General features: G+C 48.4%; 1 protein-coding gene across 1 annotated transcript in view; it reads left to right on the top strand.

The window, feature by feature from the left end:
* LOC134910927 (uncharacterized) overlaps positions 1-14,640 on the top strand; it is a 455,362-nt gene that overhangs the window by 340,147 nt on the left and 100,575 nt on the right. Inside the window, exons 68-69 of the mRNA XM_063919317.1 lie at positions 6,923-7,030; positions 13,081-13,220. Coding sequence (XP_063775387.1) covers positions 6,923-7,030; positions 13,081-13,220 — 248 coding nt within the window. The remainder of the gene's footprint in view (positions 1-6,922; positions 7,031-13,080; positions 13,221-14,640) is intronic.

Here is a 14,640-nt window from a genome sequence, read left to right on the forward strand (position 1 = left end):
TTATATAAGGTTGTCCCTATATAATTATAGCGTTTTTGGTGTGTGCTGGCAAACTCTCCCTCTGTCTCTCCAAAGGGCTAGTGGGTCCTGTCCTCTATCAGAGCATTCCCTGTGTGTGTGCTGTGTGTCGGTACGTGTGTGTCGACAGGTAGGAGGACGATGTTGGTGAGGAGGCGGAGCAATTGCCTGTAATGGTGATGTCACTCTCTAGGGAGTCGACACCGGAATGGATGGCTTATTTAGGAAATTACGTGATAATGTCAACACGCTGCAAGGTCGGTTGACGACATGAGACGGCCGACAAACAATTAGTACGGTCCAGACGTCTCAAAAACACCGTCAGGGGTTTTAAAACGCCCGTTTACTTTAGTCGGTCGACACAGACACAGACAGGGACACTGAATCCAGTGTCGACGGTGAATAAACAAACGTTTTCCTTATTAGGGCCACACGTTAAAGGCAATGAAGGAGGTGTTACGTATTTCTGATACTACAAGTACCACAAAAGAGGGTATTATGTGGGATGTGAAAAAACTACCATAGTTTTTCCTGAATCAGATAAATTAAATAAAGTGTGTGATGATGCGTGGGTTCCCCCCGATAGAAAATTATGGGCTGTATACCCTTTCCCGCCAGAAGTTAGGGCGCGTTGGGAAACACCTCTTAAGGTGGATAAGGCGCTCACACGCTTATCAAAACAAGTGGCGGTACCGTCTATAGATAGGGCCGTCCTCAAGGACCAGCTGAAAGGCTGGAAAATATAATAAAAAGTATATACACACATACTGGTGTTATACTGCGGCCAGCGATCGCCTCAGCCTGGATGTGCAGAGCTAGGGTGGCTTGGTCGGATTCCCTGACTAAAAATATTGATACCCTTGACAGGGACAGTATTTTATTGACTATAGAGATGCATTTCTATATATGCGAGATGCACAGAGGGATATTTGCACTCTGGCATCATGAATAAACGCGATGTCCATAACTGCCAGAAGATGTTATGGACACGACAGTGGTCAGGTGATGCAGATTCCAAACGGCACAGTAGGGCCGTATAAAGGAAGAGGAGTTATTTGGGGTCGGTCCATCGGACCTGGTGGTCACGGCAACTGCTGGAAAATCCACCGTTTTTTACCCTAAGTCACATCTCTGCAGAAAAAGACACCGTCTTTTCAGCCTCAGTCCTCTCGTCCCTATAAGATCATATCTGCCCAGGGATAGAGGAAAGGGAAGAAGACTGCAGCAGGCAGCCCATTCCCAGGAACAGAAGCGTTCCACCGCGTCTGACAAGTTCTCAGCATGGCGCTGAGACCGTACAGGAACCCTGGATCCTACAAGTAGTATCCCGGGGGTACAGATGGGAATGTCGAGACGTTTCCCCTTCACAGGCTCCTGAAGTCTGCTTTACCAAGGTCTCCCTCCGACAAGGAGGTAGTATGGGAAAAAATTCACAAGCTGTATTCCCAGCAGGTGATAATTAAATTACCCCTCCTACTACAGAAAAGGGGTATTATTCCACACTATATTGTGGTACTGAAGCCAGAAGGCTAGGTGAGACTTATTCTAAAAAATTTTTTTTTTGAACACTTACAAAGGTTCAAATTAAGATGAAGTCACTCAGAGCAGTGATAACGAACCAGGAAGAAGGGGACTATATAGTGTCCCGGGACATCAGGGATGCTTACCTCTATGTCCCAAATTTGCCCTTCTCACTAAGGGTACCTCAGGTTCGTGGTGCAGAACTGTCACTATCAGTTTCAGACGCTGCCGTTTGGATTGTCCACGGCACCCCGGGGTCTTTACCAAGGTAATGGCCGAATTGATGATTCTTCTTCGAAGAAAAGGCGTCTTAATTATCCCTTACTTGGACGATCTCCTGATAGGGGCATAGTCCATGGAACAGTTGGAGGTCGGAGTAGCACTATCTCGGGTACTGCTACAATCAGCACGGGTGGATTCTAAATATTCCAAAATCGCAGCTGATCCCGACGACACGTCTGCTGTGCCTAGGGATGATTCTGGACACAGTCCAGAAAAAGGTGTTTCTCCCGGAAGAGAAAGCCAGGGAGTTATCCAAGCAAGTCAGGAACCTCCTAAAAACAGTGCATCATTGCACAAGGGTCCTGGTAAAAATGGTGGCTTCCTACGAAGCAATTCCATTCGGCAGATTTCACGTAAGAACTTTTCAGTGGGATCTGCTGGACAAATGGTCCGGATCGCATCTTCAGATGCATCAGCGGATAACCCAATATCCAAGGACAAGGGTGTCTCTCCTGTGGTGGTTATAGAGTGCTCATCTTCTAGAGGGCAGCAGATTCGGCATTCAGGATTGGATGCTGGTGACCACGGAGCCCAGCCCGAGAGGCTGGGGAGCAGTCACACAAGGGAAAAATTTCCAGGGAGTGTGATCAAGTATGGAGACTTTTCTCCACATAAATATACTGGAGCTAAGGGTAAATTTATAATGCTCTAAGCTTAGCAAGACCTCTGCTTCAAGGTCAGCCGGTATTGATCCAGTGGGAAAAACATCACGGCAGTCGCCCACGTAAACAGACAGGGCGACACAAGAAGCAGGAGGGCAATCGCAGAAACTGCAAGGACTTTTCGCTGGGCGGAAAATCATGTGATAACACTGTCAGCAGTGTTTCATCCCGGGAATGGAAACTGGGAAGCAGACTTCCTCAGCACGACCTCCACCCGGGAGAGTGGAAACTTCATTGAGAAGTTTTTTCCACATGATTGTAAACCGTTGGGAAATACCAAAGGTGGACATGATGGCGTCCCGTCTGAACAAAAAACGGGACAGGTATTGCGCCAGGTCAAGAGACCCTCAGGCAATAGATGTGGACGTTCTGGTAACACCGTGGGTGTACCAGTCGGTGTATGTGTTCCCTCCTCTGCTTCTCATACCTAAGGTGCTGAGAATTATAAGACGTAGAGGAGTAAGAACTATACTCATGGCTCCGGATTGGCCAAGAAGGACTTGGTACCCGGAACTTCAAGAGATGCTTACAGAGGTCTTATGGCCTCTGCCGCTAAGAAGGGACTTGCTTCAGCAAGTACCATGTCTGTTCCAAGACTTACCGCAGCTGCGTTTGTCGGCATGGCGATGGAAAGCCGGATCCTAAGGGAAAAAGGCATTCCGGAAGAGGTCATTCCTACCCTGGTCAAAGCCAGAAAGGAGGTGACCGCACAACATTATCTCCACGTGTGGCGAAAATATGTTGCGTGGTGTGAGGCCAGGAAGGCCCCACAAAGAAATTTCAACTCGGTCGTTTCCTGCATTTCCTGCAAACAGGAGTGTCTATGGGCCTCAAATTGGGGTCCATTAAGGTTCAAATTCGGCCCTGTAAATTTTCTTCCAGAAAGAATTGGCTTCAGTTCCTGAAGTCCAGAAGTTTGTCAAGGGAGTATTGCATATACAAACCCCTTTTTGTGCCTCCAGTGGCACTGTGGGATCTCAACGTAGTTCTGGGATTCCTCAAATCACATTGGTTTAAAACCAGTCAAATATGTGGATTTGAAGCATCTCACATAAAAAGTGACCATGCTCTTGGCCCTGGCCTGGACCAGGCGAGTGTCAAATTGGTGGTTTTTTCTCAAAAAAGCCCATATCTGTTTGTCCATTCGGACAGGGCAGAGCTGCGGACTCGTCCCCAGTTCTCTCCCTAAGGTGGTGTCAGTGTTTCACCTGAACCAGCTTATTGTGGTGCCTTGCACCTACTAGGGACTTGGAGGACTCCAAGTTGCTAGAAGTTGTCAGGGCCCTGAAAATATGTTCCAGGACAGCTGGAGTCAGAAAATCTGACTCGCTGTTTATACTGTATGCACCCAACAAGTTGGGTGCGCCTGCTTCTAAGCAGTCGATTGCTCGTTGGATTTGTAACACAATTCAACTTGCACATTCTGAGGCAGGCCTGCCACAGTCTAAATCTGTTAAGGCCCATTCCACAAGGAAGGTGGGCTCATCTTGGGCGGCTGCCCGAGAGGTCTCGGCATTACAACTCTGCCGAGCAGCTACGTGGTCAGGGGAGAACACGTTTGTAAAATTCTACAAATTTGATACCCTGGCAAAAGAGGACCTGGAGTTCTCTCATTCGGTGCTGCAGAGTCATCCGCACTCTCCCGCCCGTTTGGGAGCTTTGGTATAATCCCCATGGTCCTTTCAGGAACCCCAGCATCCACTAGGACGATAGAGAAAATAAGAATTTACTTACCGATAATTCTATTTCTCGGAGTCCGTAGTGGATGCTGGGCGCCCATCCCAAGTGCGGATTATCTGCAATACTTGTACATAGTTACAAAAATCGGGTTATTATTGTTGTGAGCCATCTTTTCAGAGGCTCCGCTGTTATCATACTGTTAACTGGGTTTAGATCACAAGTTGTACGGTGTGATTGGTGTGGCTGGTATGAGTCTTACCCGGGATTCAAAATTCCTCCCTTATTGTGTACGCTCGTCCGGGCACAGTACCTAACTGGCTTGGAGGAGGGTCATAGGGGGAGGAGCCAGTGCACACCACCTGATCCTAAAGCTTTACTTTTTGTGCCCTGTCTCCTGCGGAGCCGCTATTCCCCATGGTCCTTTCAGGAACCCCAGCATCCACTACGGACTCAGAGAAATAGAATTATCGGTAAGTAAATTCTTATTTTTACCCTCCACATTTTTGTTCTCCATTTTTTAATGTGTGGAATTATATGCCAGTATCAATAGCAATGGCCCACTACTATATATACTGCGCACAACTGAAATGCACCACAAGTATGGATGGATAGTATACTTGACGACACAGAGGTAGGTAGAGCAGTGGCCTTCCGTACCGTACTGCTATATATACTGGTGGTCACTGTCAGCAAACTGCAAAACTAAAATGCACCACAGGTATAGAATCTAGATGGATAGTATACTTGACGACACAGAGGTAGGTAGAGCAGTGGCCTTCCGTACCGTACTGCTATATATACTGGTGGTCACTGGTCAGCAAAACTCTGCACTGTACTCCTCCTATATAATATACTGGTGGTCCCCAGTCCCCACAATAAAGCAGTGTGAGCACAGATATATGCAGCACACTGAGCACAGATATGGAGTGTTTTTCAGGCAGACAACGTATACTGGTGGTCACTGTCAGCAAAACTCTGCACTGTACTCCTCCTATATAATATACTGGTGGTCCCCAGTCCCCACAATAAAGCAGTGTGAGCACAGATATATGCAGCACACTGAGCACAGATATGGAGTGTTTTTCAGGCAGACAACGTATACTGGTGGTCACTGGTCAGCAAAACTCTGCACTGTACTCCTCCTATATAATACAGCTGGTCCCCAGTCCCCACAATTAAGCAGTGTGAGCACAGATATATGCAGCACACTGAGCACAGATATGGAGTGTTTTTCAGGCAGACAACGTATACTGGTGGTCACTGGTCAGCAAAACTCTGCACTGTACTCCTCCTATATAATACAGCTGCTCCCCAGTCCCCACAATTAAGCAGTGTGAGCACAGATATATGCAGCACACTGAGCACAGATATGGAGTGTTTTTCAGGCAGACAACGTATACTGGTGGTCACTGGTCAGCAAAACTCTGCACTGTACTCCTCCTATATAATACAGCTGCTCCCCAGTCCCCACAATTAAGCAGTGTGAGCACAGATATATGCAGCACACTGAGCACAGATATGGAGTGTTTTTCAGGCAGACAACGTATACTGGTGGTCACTGGTCAGCAAAACTCTGCACTGTACTCCTCCTAATACAGCTGCTCCCCAGTCCCACAATTTAGCAGTGTGAGCACAGATATATGCAGCACACTGAGCACAGATATGGAGTGTTTTTCAGGCAGACAACGTATACTGGTGGTCACTGGTCAGCAAAACTCTGCACTGTACTCCTCCTATATAATACAGCTGCTCCCCAGTCCCCACAATTAAGCAATAAGCACTGCAGTAGCACAAATATTATTAATAAACGGAGAGGACGCCAGCCACGTCCTCTCCCTAACATTTCCAATGCACGAGTGAAAATGGCGGCGACGCGCGGCTGCTTACATAGAATCCGAATCTCGCGAGATTCCGACAGCGGGATGATGACGTTCCGCGCGCTCGGATTAACCGAGCCATACGGGAGAATCCGAGTCTGCCTCGGACCCGTGTAAAATGGGTGAAGTTTGGGGGGGTTCGGTTTCCGAGGAACTGAACCCGCTCATCACTACACTGTACACAGTGACAAGATGGCGCAGTACATGCACAGTACTATTTATGCAGGGGCAGATTAAGAGAAGAGGGGGCTCTTGTGCAGGTCCTTGCGGGCGTCTGTCAGCAGCTGGAGGCAGCACTGTAAACTCTAGCTTTGTACCAGAGGGGTCTATTTACTAAGCCTTGCATGGAGATAAAGTAGCTGGAGATAAAGTACCAGCCAATCGACTCCTAACTACCATATCACAGGCTGTTACTTTATCTCCAGCGACTTTATCTCCATCCAAGGCTTAGTAAATAGACCTCATAGTCTACTGCGCATGTGCCGGTCTCTGGCAAAATGGTGCCCAGGCCTCATTCCCAGGATATATCTACTGCACATGTCTGAATCATGTCTATCTTTGTAAAGGAGAGAAGCTTTCAGGAGGTACTCACAGGAGCTCACTCTTATACCTAGATAAATGCATTTTTTATATGTTTAATAACCACACTGACAATAACTCAGAATTAGTTCAATTTGCAACTGTATTGTATTATATTGTATTTGTATTGTATTTGTATTGTATTGTATTTGTATTGTATTGTATTTGTATTGTATTGCTTTTCAAACTAGCCTATATTTTCCTGTGTATGTAATCTACATCTTGGCTCTTTTAAATAAGGCTATTTTTGTACTGTATTATACTAATGCAAATGGTGTCTTATGTACGTACAATATGTGACAGGCAGAAGAACTGGCTACTGACAGCTGCCTAGATGCCATTAACAGCCTGTTGATCTGTGGGGAATATGCATCGTTGTTCACTACAGAGGAGATGAATGATCTCCTGCAGGTAGGTGTTAGAACAGACACCAATGGTATTATCCCGCACAAGACAAAGAAATGAACTAAGATGTGTTAGAGCAGAGACTGGCTGGATACATGGCTTCTGGAAATGTCAGATTTCATTTAGCATATAGGTGGTCATTCCGAGTTGATCGCTCGTTATTTTTTTTTCGCAACGGAGCGATTAGTCGCTAATGCGCATGCGCAATGTCCGCAGTGCGACTGCGCCAAGTAAATTTGCTATTAAGTTAGGTATTTTACTCACGGCATTACGAGGTTTTTTCTTCGTTCTGGTGATCGTAGTGTGATTGACAGGAAGTGGGTGTTTCTGGGCGGAAACTGGCCGTTTTCTGGGCGTGTGCGAAAAAACGCTGCCGTTTCTGGGAAAAACACGGGAGTGGCTGGAGAAACGGGGGAGTGTCTGGGTGAACGCTGGGTGTGTTTGTGACGTCAAACCAGGAACGAAACTGACTGAACTGATCGCAGTGGCAGAGTAAGTGTCGAGCTACTCAGAAACTGCTAAGAACTGTTTATTCGCAAATCTGCTAATCTTTTGTTCGCAAATCTACTATGCTAAGATTCACTCCCAGTAGGCGGCGGCTTAGCGTGTGCAAAGCTGCTAAAAGCAGCTTGCGAGCGATCAACTCGGAATGACCACCTGTGATGTAGCCTGATAGTAGTTTCCTCTGTTACATATTAATTTCCTGTATTCATGTATGACTTGTGCAATGCCAGATTAAGGTCTACATGGGCCTGGAGCTGAAATCTATGAAGGACCTATTGCACGCCGCGCAGTGGGTGTGATTAGCGCCACAGAGAATTTCTTCCCATGAGGGCAGGGGAGTGTGGTGACATGCTACATCACTGCACTTCCTCCCCACATTACATCTCTTCCCTATATCACTACATCTCCCCTCTGGGGCATATTTATCACAACCCGTAATGTCTATGGAATGTGATAAATTCGACCAAAATCGCATCGAGATGACTAAATACATCGCAAGCATGTATCAATTATCGCATGCAGCAAGCTCTGTCCCTGTGAATCCGGTTATCACATTTCTCAGGGTATTTTTTATGAAAAATACCCTGAGATTGCACAGCGCATGCGGTGCCAACGGCTACCAGCGTCAGAGGCAGTTTTGCTAATTTAACAAACCTGCAGCTGCTAGCAGTCACATGCTGGGGCAGCCCAGCACAGGGCAAGGCCGCCCAGCATGCTAATGGCACCAGCGAGGTGATCGCAATTCAATTGCAACTACATTGCTGAATAAGGGAAGGCAGTCGGGCCACTGCTATTTTCCCCATCACAGTGGCCGCGTGTGACGTCACGCTGCTGCCACCGAAAAACAGCCTGACCCACCTCCGTTTCTGATGACACGCCCCCACAACTCCACATTGCCACCCCGACCACCTCTCAAAAACCTCTGCCTGTCAATTAGGCAGAGGCGTTTGTATTTCGGAAATTTGATCGTATTTCCATGCCCACGCACGCAAAGTGTGGGCCCTGTGCATGTGCACTGGGCCGATATATGGGAGTATGCGACCAAACTAATAATGCCTATTAGGAAGGCAAATATACAGGTGTAGAGGGGCAGAGAAACAGGTGTGGAGGAAGGCAGAGATACAGGGGGGGAGGGGGTAGAAATACAGGTAGGTAGGCACACAGGTGGAGAGGGGGTGGAAACACAGGTGTGGAGGAAGACAGAGATACAGGTGGGGAGGGGATAGAGATACAGGTAGGTAGGGACACAGGTGGAGAGGGGGTAGAGACACAGGTGTGGAGGAAGACAGAGATACAGGTGGGGAGGGGGTAGAGATACAGGTAGGTAGGGACACAGGTGGAGAGGGGGTGGAAACACAGGTGTGGAGGAAGACAGAGATACAGGTGGGGAGGGGGTAGAGATACAGGTAGGTAGGGACACAGGTGGAGAGGGGGTAGAGACACAGGTGTGGAGGAAGACAGAGATACAGGGGGGGGAGGGGATAGAGATACAGGTAGGTAGGGACACAGGTGGAGAGGGGGTAGAGACACAGGTGTGGAGGAAGACAGAGATACAGGTGGGGAGGGGATAGAGATACAGGTAGGTAGGGACACAGGTGGAGAGGGGGTAGAGACACAGGTGTGGAGGAAGACAGAGATACAGGTGGGGAGGGGGTAGAGATACAGGTAGGTAGGGACACAGGTGGAGAGGGGGTGGAAACACAGGTGTGGAGGAAGACAGAGATACAGGTGGGGAGGGGGTAGAGATACAGGTAGGTAGGGACACAGGTGGAGAGGGGGTAGAGACACAGGTGTGGAGGAAGACAGAGATACAGGGGGGGGAGGGGATAGAGATACAGGTAGGTAGGGACACAGGTGGAGAGGGGGTAGAGACACAGGTGTGGAGGAAGACAGAGATACAGGTGGGGAGGGGATAGAGATACAGGTAGGTAGGGACACAGGTGGAGAGGGGGTAGAGACACAGGTGTGGAGGAAGACAGAGATACAGGTGGGGAGGGGGTAGAGATACAGGTAGGTAGGGACACAGGTGGAGAGGGGGTAGAGACACAGGTGTGGAGGAAGACAGAGATACAGGTGGGGAGGGGATAGAGATACAGGTAGGTAGGGACACAGGTGGAGAGGGGGTAGAGACACAGGTGTGGAGGAAGACAGAGATACAGGTGGGGAGGGGGTAGAGATACAGGTAGGTAGGGACACAGGTGGAGAGGGGGTGGAAACACAGGTGTGGAGGAAGACAGAGATACAGGCGGGGAGGGGGTAGAGATACAGGCAGGTAGGGACACAGGTGGAGAGGGGGTAGAGACACAGGTGTGGAGGAAGACAGAGATACAGGTGGGGAGGGGGTAGAGATACAGGTAGGTAGGGACACAGGTGGAGAGGGGGTGGAAACACAGGTGTGGAGGAAGACAGAGATACAGGTGGGGAGGGGGTAGAGATACAGGTAGGTAGGGACACAGGTGGAGAGGGGGTAGAGACACAGGTGTGGAGGAAGACAGAGATACAGGTGGGGAGGGGGTAGAGATACAGGTAGGTAGGGACACAGGTGGAGAGGGGGTAGAGACACAGGTGTGGAGGAAGACAGAGATACAGGGGGGGGGAGGGGATAGAGATACAGGTAGGTAGGGACACAGGTGGAGAGGGGGTAGAGACACAGGTGTGGAGGAAGACAGAGATACAGGTGGGGAGGGGGTAGAGATACAGGTAGGTAGGGACACAGGTGGAGAGGGGGTGGAAACACAGGTGTGGAGGAAGACAGAGATACAGGTGGGGAGGGGGTAGAGATACAGGTAGGTAGGGACACAGGTGGAGAGGGGGTAGAGACACAGGTGTGGAGGAAGACAGAGATACAGGTGGGGAGGGGGTAGAGATACAGGTAGGTAGGGACACAGGTGGAGAGGGGGTAGAGACACAGGTGTGGAGGAAGACAGAGATACAGGGGGGGGGGGAGGGGATAGAGATACAGGTAGGTAGGGACACAGGTGGAGAGGGGGTAGAGACACAGGTGTGGAGGAAGACAGAGATACAGGTGGGGAGGGGATAGAGATACAGGTAGGTAGGGACACAGGTGGAGAGGGGGTAGAGACACAGGTGTGGAGGAAGACAGAGATACAGGTGGGGAGGGGGTAGAAATACAGGTAGGTAGGGACACAGGTGGAGAGGGGGTGGAAACACAGGTGTGGAGGAAGACAGAGATACAGGTGGGGAGGGGGTAGAGATACAGGTAGGTAGGGACACAGGTGGAGAGGGGGTAGAGACACAGGTGTGGAGGAAGACAGAGATACAGGGGGGGGAGGGGATAGAGATACAGGTAGGTAGGGACACAGGTGGAGAGGGGGTAGAGACACAGGTGTGGAGGAAGACAGAGATACAGGTGGGGAGGGGATAGAGATACAGGTAGGTAGGGACACAGGTGGAGAGGGGGTAGAGACACAGGTGTGGAGGAAGACAGAGATACAGGTGGGGAGGGGGTAGAGATACAGGTAGGTAGGGACACAGGTGGAGAGGGGGTAGAGACACAGGTGTGGAGGAAGACAGAGATACAGGTGGGGAGGGGATAGAGATACAGGTAGGTAGGGACACAGGTGGAGAGGGGGTAGAGACACAGGTGTGGAGGAAGACAGAGATACAGGCGGGGAGGGGGTAGAGATACAAGTGGAGAGGCAGAGACACAAAAGGGGAGGGGGCAGAGAAACAGATGCTGGGCTGGTGGTGACAGGAAAAACTTTTTCCCTGTTAACACTGGCAGAAATGCAGGAGATCCTATGGGCCTATTTTCAATGGGGGACCTGGAGCTGCAGCTCCATCCGCCCCATTGTTAATCCGGCTCTGGACTTGTGCACAGCACCCAGCATACATAATGTATACAGTGTATAAGAGACTTCCGTTTCTAGCATCAGTTTACATATGTGAGCATCAAGCTTTAAATCAAATGTGAATTCATTAAACATGTTAGTAAGTAGTACACGTAATTAATGTTCTAAAGGTCTTTGAGGTGTGAATCCTGCAGCGATGTAATGATATGTTGTAACCTGATATGATTTTTATGAGGAAAACAATAAACAATGTAATAACTTGTATTTCAAACCATTTTGTACTCTAACACGAATTAACCAATGGGGAGTTTTGGAGGTAAAACATATCTGCTGCACTACTACCTCACTACATTTGTGTTCCCTAAGTAAGTTATACTTTGCCCTCATTGGGCCTTAATCATAGTCACATGTTATGCCGGTATTCACGCAAACGGCCAATATTTTTCCTTCTGCACACTGCGCATGTGTCCCTTATTCTTACAGAGTCACAGATCAAATTTAGACACAGTAGTAAGGGGCATTCCTGGATAGCAAATGGGAGTTAACAGGGGGTCGGCTAAAAATACATAGGAATATTGCAAGCATGGTGCTGAAATCGATTGCTTATAAAGAATCTGAACTGCTCACATAGGAGGCCACACTCAGATAGAGAAACTGTACATAGGGCAAGTGTAAGTTTTGATTATACGTCTAAAGACGCACCATGCAATATTTCAGCATCTACGGAAACTGACAGTGAGTGTCTCAGTCATTGCACGTTCTGACGCATACACCAGGCAAAGCCTGTGTAGCTGTGTAAGCATAACGTCACAGGTGTGACTACGGAAAGAGACGCTGTCCTATCTTAGTCCGACTCAGAATCAGCCCCATTAACTCCTTTGTATCCATATGCACACAGTCTCACAGTGCAATGTAGTCATCTCAATAGAGACAAATGAATTAGTACCCATACAGGGCTGCCATAGTGTAATACTGTTTGTAATGCTTTATTAAAAATAGCAATTTAAAAATAGCTGCTTACAATTACAGAAAAAAAGCTATCCTCTGCAGAATACATAAGTACAATTCCTGTTCCCACTGATTGTTGTTGAGCCGATTCCCTAAGCTTTAGTCAGTGGCAAGCGTCTGATGAAGGCAGCATGCGAGGGAGCATTTATAAATGTCACGGTGCATGAAATAATTCTAGCACCCCCAAATCTACATTGCAGCTTACGTTTAAGGAGATTGGCTAATAACATTTACATACAGGATGGAAACAAAATAAACTGTCTTCATACCTATTGTACTTTCACCCTCCCCCCCATTATTGGAGTGTGTCATGGCCACAACAGCATCATCTTCCATCTGTATAACATACACACATGTATCCTACAATGGATACAATGATTTGTCTTCTATGTTGGCGAGGAGGAGGGCCAAAAGTTGCATGTAAGCTCTGTACAAATACTATCCTCAGCTCTTGGACAAGCTGACTTGCTTTCCCAGGCACAGTGTAAGCTTTATTGGGCTGAGAAGCCTGTCTGAAAAATTCAGCGCTGTGGCAATAACAATAATATATAAAAATCTCTCTCTCTCTCTCTCTCTCTCTCTATCTATCTCTCTATCTAAGCTTGTTGAGGCATGTTTCTTGTAAATAAAATTTCTCAGTCCATATTCTTTCCCAAGGGATGATTAGATTACAGAAATTATTTAATGGCTGACTGATAATAGCACAAAACATAACTATACATATCTCTGTAGGTTCTGGGACCAGCACTACGGAGGAAACATCCACATCATGGTTTTGACCCAGCCAAGTATCTTATTTCTCAAGTTAAATCATATCTGCGGATAATGGTATGCATTCCACCACATCATGAGCTTCTGAAAACTGCTGCAAGGTAAATTTTTGAAGCGACTAAGAACATGTTGAACTTTTTATTACACTTGAGTGTTCATGTCCTTGTTGATGGTTGACATGGCTTAAGGTGTGTACACACGGTGAGATTTTTTCTTACGATTCTGACTGTATAGTCAAAATCGTAAGGAAAGTTAGTGCAGATCGCAAGGTGAAAGTCACCTTGCGATCCCGATGCGCGGTCCCGTGTGCTCGGTATCGCAAGCCTAGATAGACTGGGCAGGCAAGTCAATTTTGACTATCTCGTAGAAAAGATGGTCAAAATTGACACTTAGACAAGATCGGACAAAGCCTGTATCCAGGGCCGGACTGGGACCAAAAATAGGCCCTGGCATTTTTGAAGCACCCAGGCCCACCTCTGTGTCAGCATCTGACTCCTCCCCTTACTATTCCCGCCTCCTCCTACTTCTTAGTCTATGCTCTTACAAATATAATTAATATTATAACAACATACAAGTGCACATCATTCTGTATTAAAATACACACCACCATTGGTTGAAGTGGAAATGTTGAAGTGGGGGTATGGAAAAATAAAGGTTGTAACTAAGCCTGCGCGCTCCAGAAAAGGGGCGTGGTCACTCAAAATGGGGTGTGTCCAGTGTAGTTTACCACACCATATACACCTTATACACATTATGCACCACAATAGTAGGACCCCTTATACTATCTAGTACTGGTGCCCCTTTCACATTATACCACAAAGTATGAGCCGAAATTCAATCAAAGTATGAACCGAAGACCAATCAGACAGAGTGTGTCCCATAGAGGTACTGTGTGTGTGACACTGTGGGGGCAATTGTGGATCTGGCACTGTGGGGGCAATTGTATACAAATGCCCCCACAGTGCCAGGTAAACCATTGCCCCCACAGTGCCAGGTATACAAATGCCCCACAGTGCCAGGTAAACAATTGCCCCCACAGTGCCAGGTATACAAATGCCCCACAGTGCCAGCCAATTGCCCCCACAGTGCCAGGTATACAATTGCCCCCACATCAGTGCTGCAGCTGCTTACCGCTGCTGCACTGCTGCTGCTGCTGCTCCTCCAGCTGTGATGTGAGGGTGTCAGGAGGAGAGCTCAGAACGTGGGCGCGCGGCTATGTCTGGCGCTGGCGTGTAGGACTTCAAACTATCCGCCGGTTTGTGAGCCAATCAAAGCTCACGGGCCGGCAGCGGCGGATCCTGATTGGCTGCCGGTCCGCGAGCTCTGATTGGCTCACAAACCGGCGGCTGGTTTGAAGTCCGCTACACGCCTCCAGACATAGCCGCGCTGGCGCGCTCTCCTCTCCTGACAGCTGAGACACGCTGCCGCCGGACTGAGCGGCAGCGTGTCTCAGTGACACAGCCGGGGGGGGGGGGGCCCGCTTCGTGCCCCTTGGGATCCGCCGGGCCCTAGGCAACCGCT

The sequence above is a fragment of the Pseudophryne corroboree genome, chromosome 4 (genome assembly GCF_028390025.1).
Source record: "Pseudophryne corroboree isolate aPseCor3 chromosome 4, aPseCor3.hap2, whole genome shotgun sequence".
In the NCBI taxonomy this organism is placed as follows: Eukaryota; Metazoa; Chordata; class Amphibia; order Anura; family Myobatrachidae; genus Pseudophryne; species Pseudophryne corroboree.